Source organism: Colobus angolensis, unplaced genomic scaffold (assembly GCF_000951035.1).
Source record: "Colobus angolensis palliatus isolate OR3802 unplaced genomic scaffold, Cang.pa_1.0 Scaffold18, whole genome shotgun sequence".
Classification (NCBI taxonomy): domain Eukaryota; kingdom Metazoa; phylum Chordata; class Mammalia; order Primates; family Cercopithecidae; genus Colobus; species Colobus angolensis.
Window position 1 is genome coordinate 2,090,941 of NW_012114932.1, and position 7,995 is coordinate 2,098,935.

The 7,995-nt window shown below is 49.1% G+C and overlaps 1 protein-coding gene across 1 annotated transcript in view; it reads left to right on the forward strand.

The window, feature by feature from the left end:
- Positions 1-1,700: 1,700 nt before the first annotated feature.
- The window catches only part of MON1A (MON1 secretory trafficking family member A), a 25,242-nt gene continuing 18,947 nt past the window's right edge, over positions 1,701-7,995 (forward strand). The window contains 1 exon segment of the mRNA XM_011939051.1: positions 1,701-1,978. Within this exon segment, the coding sequence (XP_011794441.1) occupies positions 1,701-1,978 (278 nt within the window).

The following is a 7,995-nucleotide window of genomic DNA, read 5'->3' on the forward strand; positions in this document are numbered from 1 at the left end:
TCCTGGGCTCAAGCAATTCTTCCTGCTTCAGCCTCTGGAGTAATTGGAATTACAAACCTGTGCCACCAAGCCCAGCTCATGGCTCAAACTCTTATAGAGTAATAATTAGAGAAAAAAACTGTATAAATGATTCTTGCCCTAAGGGAGGAGACGTGGACTTCCGAACTAATGAGGAGATAAAATACTGAGTGACCTGTGGAAACCTGTAGAGACTCTCAGTTAAGGAATAGGGCATTTTCTTATGTCCTTACCTAAAAGTGGGGGACAGGGGGGTGAGAAAGATTCCCTTAGGCTATGTGTAAGAACTTGATAGCCTTATGCAAAGCCATCTTCAGTGAAAGGCCACAGCTTTGTCACCATGTCAGTCACAGGCCAGTGTCGTGGAAGCAGGCTATGGTGGCAGCCATCTGAGACTGGAAGAAAAGCCCAGGGGCGGAGCTCTACCCTAACTCCAGTGTAGGGCTCAGAGAGGGACAGGACACTGCCCCCAGGTGCTTGTGGAGCAGCAGGGAAAGTCAGAGGAGTGATTTGACTTTTTCTTTCATCCTATTAACTGTTGGGAGAATAAACCATAAGGCTGTAAAGTGAATTAATTGCTTCAGAAAAAACATGAGCAGTGGTGCCAATCCCTAATTTTTGCTTTTTAAAACCATCTCTAAAAATAAGGGCCTTTTGGGAAAGCCTGTTGTTGCCTGTTTTCCTGTTGTTATTGCTTTGCATCTAGGAAATTACAAATAATGATTCTTTGCAATGGCAAATCACCTGGGGAACTTTTAAAACAATAGTGATGCCTGGTTCCCCAACACTCCACCTTACTCTAAATTCAATTAAATCAAAATCTCTAGGGCTGGTGTCCAGGCATTAGTTTGTTGTTGTTGTTGTTGTTGTTGTTGTTGTTGAGACAGGGTCATGCTCTGGTGCTTAGGCTGGAGTGCAGGGCCATGATCACGGCTTACCGCAGCCTCGACTTCCTGGGATCCCACCTCAGTCTCCCGAGTAGCTGGGACTATAGGCACGAGCCATCAAGGATGGCTAGTTTTTGTATTTTTAGTAGAGATGGGGTTTCACCATGTTGGCCAGGCTGGTCTGGAACTCCTGACATCAAGTGATCCGCCCACCTCGGTCTCCCAGTTGGGATTACAGACGTAAGCCACCTCGCCCGTCCTACCTTTTTTTTTTTTTTTAAGCTTCCAGGGATGTGTGCCGTCAGAGTTGAGAACTACCGTTCTAGAGCATTATACTGATACATTAAAACGTGGCTACAAATACGTTTTTAGAAACAATTAGTGCGACTAAAAAAAAAAAAGAAAAAAGAAAAAAGAAAAGAAACAATTAGTGCGACTTTTGCGCATGCCCACATCCTTTACAGCCTGTGTAGCTGGGCCCACTGATGTCATTTATCCAGTCCCTCAAACTTGCACTGTCCTTTCACAATCAGTGGGAGAAACGACCCCAACGTCCCTTTCTCTCCCTTGAAATGAACTGCTAGCTGGCTTGGAGGGAGAGGCCCAGAGTCCAGGTCTGCGGTCTGTGTAGGGCTCTAGGCTCTAAGGAGGCGCCCAGGTCCCTAGAAGGCGGCGCCGGGTGAGGCAATCCCGGACGCGGGTCAGGACCTGCCCGCAGCTATGCTGGGACGAGGAACCCAGAGCCAGTCCCGCGGCGCGGCAGGCGGCCGAGCGCTAAGGACTACATTTCCCACAATGCACCCCGGGGGCGGGCCGGGTCGGGCTGTGCGGATGGAGCTGGGCCTTGGCTGCTAGAGGCCGGAGAAAGCTGTCTTCCTGCACCGGCGGCCGGGTGAGGGCGGTGGGAGGGCGCGGTGCCTGCGCTGTGGCCATGTCTGTGTACGCAGGGGGCCGGGGCCCCGCGAAGCTGTGCCCTCAGGCCGGGCCCAGCCGGACACCCTTACCCCCACAGGGGTCTGGCAGAGGGCAGTGACCAGCACCTTCTGTGCGTCCTGGGCCCCTCTGAGAAACAGGTGAGTTGACTGCCAGCCCACGTGGCCTGGAGGCACCTAGAGACTGGAGAGCTGTCATCTTTGGAGGGAGGGGCTTGAAGACGGCCATCAACGCTATCGCTTGCAATGGGAAGACTGTGTCTCCCTGGGGTCCCTCAGCCGGCTGGCTCCCAGCTGGGGAATACAAAAGGCGAGATCTGGAACCCATACTTAGGCTGGGAGGGCAAGGTCCGGTAGGGGGCAGTGGCCAGGTAGGACTCTCCCCACCCCCCACCCCCACCCCTCAACAAACGTACACATATTTGGCCGGTAGAGTCTTCTCAAAAAGCAACAGAGGTGACTGGGATGAGCGGGGCAGCACCTGGAAAGGGCTTGGGGCTTTGCTTTGTTGTTGTTTTTAGACGGAGTTTCACTCTTGTTGCCCAGGGTGGAGTGCAATGGTGTGATCTCAGCTCTCTGCAACCTCTGCCTCCTAGGTTCAAGCGACTCTCCTGCCTCAGCCTCCCAAGTAGCTGGGATTACAGGCATGCGCCACCACGCCCAGCTAATTTTTTGTATTTTTGTATTTTTTTAGTAGAGACGAGGTTTCACTGTGTTGGCCAGGCTGGTCTCGAACCCCTGACCTCAGGTGATCTGCCTGCCTCAGCCTCCCAGAGTGCTGGGATTACAGGCATGAGCCACTGCGCCCAGCTGGACTTTGCACCAGTTTGCCTGGTGCAACTGGGTTGTCCCTTGTACTAGGTGAGCCATGCTTTCTGGGCACAAGTTTGCAGAGGGAGGGTAAGCAACCTTTGTCAGGGAGGGAAGTAACCGCCAGAAGTGACAAGGACCAGACTATGATCTCAGCATGGAGTAGGCATCCTGCTGAAGCAGCCATAGCACAGCCTCACCTGGGCCTTGTCTGCCACACATCTTGTGTCCTGGTACCTCCTTCCCAGACAGACCACTCCAAGGGTTAAGGTGAAATGAAGTGCTATCCAAGCAGGAAGAGGGAACAGGAGTGGTAGGGAGTCAGTAGGGAGGGGCTCCTGAAGGCCTTCTGGGCTCCAGGGCTGCCTGAGTGAGAGAGGCACACTAGAAGGGCTGACTGAGCCAACTTGTTTGGTGACATTGCTCACAGGCATAGCAGGGCACTTTTAGGAAAAGCAAGGCCTGGGGCTTCTGAGAAGGGTCCCCTGAGAAGGGGCATCTGGGGCTGGTTCTAAGAGACCTCCTTTGCCTTACTTCTTCAACTCTAGCCTCCCAGGAGCTTCAGTTGCACAGTTGTGGCTCCAGTGGGGGTTGGGGTGGATTTTGCTGTGATTCACTCAGCCTCCCTGTTTGAGTGTCCAGAGTAAGTATTCAGAGAGCTGTTTGCTTCATCAGGCCTCTGGCTGGACCCCAGACTGACCTAGGAGATGCTGAGATACTGTATGATCTCAGGTGGTAGGAGAACTGTTGTGAAGGAAGTATCCACTAGCTCTGGCCAGCTGATCCTCCCCCTGCCAACCCTTCCCCAGGCAAGTACCATGCTGGGTACCACTCAGCCACTCTGGGCTTAGTCAGCTAAAGCCCACAAAGGATCAGTGGAAAGTGGGCCCTGAGGACAGAATAAGTAAGCTATTGTAGACCTTGTCTGGTTCTTTGAACCAAAAGTGCAAGGTCACAGAGCAGTGACACATGGCAGACCAAGGAGTTTTTTGTTTTATTGTGGGTTTTTTTTTTTTTTGAGACAGAGTTTTGATCTTTCGCCCAGGCTGGAGTGCAATGGCGTGATATCAGCTCACTGCAACCTCTGCCTCCTGGGTTCAAGCGATTCTCCTGCCTGAGCCTCCTGAATAGCTGGGATTATAGGTGCCCGCTACCACACCTGGCTAATTAAGGAGTTTAATTTAGGAGAGACTTCCAAGAGCAGCAGAGAGCCAGTTGTCTATTCCTGCAACTCCAGAGCCAGTGAACAACCAGTTAGCCTGGAGGAACTCCCAGCTGTCTATAAGACAGCTCTTTGACCTGACTCCCAACTGTCTATAGACAGCCCTAGCCTGAAGGTGAGTCGCTTCAGGCTAGGGCCCACCTGGCTTTGCCAGGTCAGAAGCATATTTGCCCATATGCCATTGTAAGCTGAGCAAAATCTCAGAGGCCTGATTTACATGACACAGACCACTGGATTCATGTGGTATTATAAGTGCAGTCACACATGGACTGAATGCTAAGTAAGAATAATCAGGATGTGCTAATGGGAGCAGCTGAGTATGTAATCATATTACATGGATTATTTCATTTAATCTTCCCACAACCCAAGGAATCAATACTACCATCCCATTTTATAAATGAGAAAACTGATACCAGGCCAGGTTAATCCAGGTCCTTCTAACTTCAGAGCCATTGTTCCTGAACATCTGACTACTACCAATGATAAGTCTTCCCCACAGGCAGGGATTTCCAGAGGCCACATGATAGATGTGATGGAACTGGGCATTCTTCAGAGATCTTTCAGTTTTCCCTTCCATTTTTCTTTTTTAATTGCCTGAGGAATAAAAACACAAGTTCGGCTGGGCACTGTGACTCATGCCTGTAATCCCAGCACTTTGGGAGTCCAAGGCAGGTGGATCACCTGAGGTCAGGAGTTTGAGACCAGCCTGGCTAACATGGTGAAACCCCATCTCTACTAAAAATATAAATATTAGATGGGCACGGTGGTGCACACTCTTAATCCCAGCTACTCGGCAGGCTGAGGCACAAGAATTGCTTGAACCCGGGAGGCAGAGGTTGCAGTGAGCCAAGATCACACCACTGCACTCCAGCCTGGGTGACAGAGTGAGACTCCATCTCAAAAAAAAAAATCTCCTTCCCAAAGATGTTTGCTGGCTGGATGTAGTGGCTCACACCTGTAATCCCAGCACTTTGGGAGCCCTAGGAGGGAGGATCTTCAGCTCAGGAGTTCAAGAACAGCCTGGACAACATACTGAGACCCTATCTCTACAAAAATAAAAACTAAAAAGTTAGCCAGGCGTGGTGGCACGTGCCTGTAGTCTCAGGTACTCAGGAGGCTGAGGTGGAAGGAGCACTTGAGCGTGAGAGGCCAGGGCTACAGTTAGCTGTGATCACATCACTATTCTATCTCAAAAAAAAAAAAAATAGAACTCCTTCTGCATGTGGCTTAAAGCCACACTGAAATTTGTGGCAGGTAGCCTTCAATCCAGAGAAATAAAGCAGGGCAAGAGGGGTAAAGAGCAGGGATATTGATAAGGTAATGCTTGAGTAGCAACCTGAAGGAAGTGAGGGACTGAGTCACATAACTAGCCCAAGCAATGGAGTAGGTCAAGTGGGGTGCAGGGGGAAAGTTCAGCAAGGGCAAAGTTCTAAAGTGAAAGTGCCCAGGAGGCTTAAGGAAAGCTAGGAGGTCACTGTGGCTGGACTGAATCACAGTTAGTATGGAAAAAGGATAGGAGATGAGGTCAAATAAGTAATGGGGAAGGAGTTATGTTGAGTGGGGCCTTGTGCACCACTCTGAGGAAATTGGCTTTCTTACTGAGTAAGGTAGGACCATCGCAGAGTTGTGAGCAGAGGAACTGCATGACCTGAATTTTGTATCAGGAGAATCACATTGCTGTAAGAAGCACAGATTATGCAGGGACAAGGGCAGAAGAGGGGCGACTGGATAGGAGACTACTGCAACAGTCTCCTAGAGTGACACTGGTGGCTTTGACCACAGTGGTAGTTGTGGAGGTGATAAGTCGTCAGATTCTGGATATAGGCATTTCCCACTTAACATCAGTAATCTGTTTCATGAAAATTGGACATTCTGTGTGAAATCATTAACTTAATATATTTTCCATTGATTGACTGATTGAGACAGGGTCTTGCTCTGTTGCCCAGGCTAGAGTACAGTGGCACAATCATGGCTCACTGCAGCCTTGACCTCCTGTACTCAAGCGATCCTCCCACTTCAGCCTCTTAAGTAGGTGGGACTACAGGCATGAGCTGCCCCGCCCAGCTAATTTTTTATTTTGTAGAGACAGGGTCTCACTATGTCAGCCAGGCTGGCACTCAGTAATTTTCTATCAATTCTATTTGGAATGTAATTTGAAGCTTTAAATGCACATTACTTTGTTAAAAATATAGATAAGATTTTAATGATGTAAATATACATATTTTCTATATAAACATACACTGGGCCAGGTGTGGTGGCTCACACCGTAATCCCAGTACTTTGGGAGGCTGAGGCAGGCAGATCACTCGAGTCAAGGAGTTTGAGACCAGCTTGGGCAACATAAGGAGACCCTGTCTCTACAAAAAATTTAAAAATTAGCCAGGCATGATGGCACATGCCTGTGGTCCCAGCTACTTGGGAGGCTGAGGTGGGAGGATCACTTGGGCCTGGGAGGTTGAGGCTACAGTGAACCGTGATCACACTATTGCACTTCGGCCTGGGTGGCAGAGTGAGACCCTCTCTCGATAGATAAATAAATATAAGCTGAATCAATATAAGTTTGGTATATTAGTTAACTATTGCTGTGTAACAAATTATCCCAAAACTTAGCAGCTTAAAATGACAGTATTTATTATCGCATACAGTTCTTGTGGGTCAAGAATTTGGGAGCAGCTTAGCTGGATGGCTCAAGCTCAGGGTCTCTTATTACTTTGAAGTCACCTGAAGGTTTGACTGGGCCTAGATTATCTGCTTCCAAGATGACTTACTCATGACTAGCAAGTTGGTACTGGCTGTTCACAGGAGGTCTCAGTTCCTTGCCATGAAGTTCTCTCCATAGAGCTGCTTACATGTCCTTACAACATGGCTGATGGCTTTCCCTAGAGGGAGGGATCCGAGAGAACAAGACAGAAGCCACAATGTCTTTTATGACCTAGCCTCAGAAGTCACACATTGTTTTTTCATTTTTTTTTTTTGACAGGGTCTTGCTTTATGACCTAGCCTCAGAAGTCACACATTGTTTTTTCATTTTTTTTTTTGACAGGGTCTTGCTCTGGCACCCAAGCTGGAGTGCAGTGGTGCGATCTCGGCTCGCTGCAACCTCTGCTTCCTGGGTTCAAGTGATTCTCATGCCTCAGCCTCCCGAGCAGTTGGGATTACAGGTGCCCACCACGACACCTAGGTAATTTTTGTATTTTTAGTAGAGATGGGGTTTCACCATGTTGTCCAGGCTGGTGTCAAACTCCTACCTCAAGTGATCTGCCCATTTTGGCCTCCCAAAGTGCTGGGATTACAGGCATGAGCCACTGTCCCCAACCACACATTGTTATTTACAGCGTCCTATTGGTTGCATAGGTCAGCCCTGCTCAGTGTGGAAAGGGAGTATGCAAAGGCATGCATAGCAGGAGTTGAGGATCACTAGAGACCATCTTGAAGGCTGACAACCACAGCTGGATATTAAAAACGAAAAGGCATTCTATGGTGAAAATGTTAACCAGAGACATTTTGCTCGATGTGCCTCTGTATTCTGAAATAGAACTGACAGGATTTGCTCATGGTTTGGTATATGAGGTGTGGGAAAAAAAAGAGAGGCATAAGGGTTGACTCCAAGGTTTTCCTTTTTTTTTTTCCTATGAGACAGAGTCTCACTCTGTCGCCCAGCCCGGAGTGCCATGGTGTGATTTCGGCTCACTGCAACCTCCGCCTCTCCAGTTCAAGAAATTCTCCTGCCTCAGCCTCCTGAGTAGTTGGGACTACAGGCATGAGCCACCACACCCGGCTAATTTTTTATATTTTTAGTAGAGATGGGGTTTCACCATGTTAGCCAGCATGATCTCAATCTCCTGACCTCGTGATCTGCCTGCCTTGGCCTCCCAAAGTGCTGGGATTACAGGTGTGAGACACCGTGCCCGGCTGACTCCAAGGTTTTTCACCAAACAACTGAAAGGATGAGATTGTCTTTCTTGGCCAGGTGCAGTAGCTCACACCTGTAATCCCAGCACTTTGGGAGGCCAAGGCAGGTAGATCAGAAGGTCAGGGGTTTGAGACCAGCCTGGCCAACATAGTGAAACCCTGTCTCTACTAAAAATACAAAAATTAGCCAGTGTGGTGGCATGCGCCTGTAGTC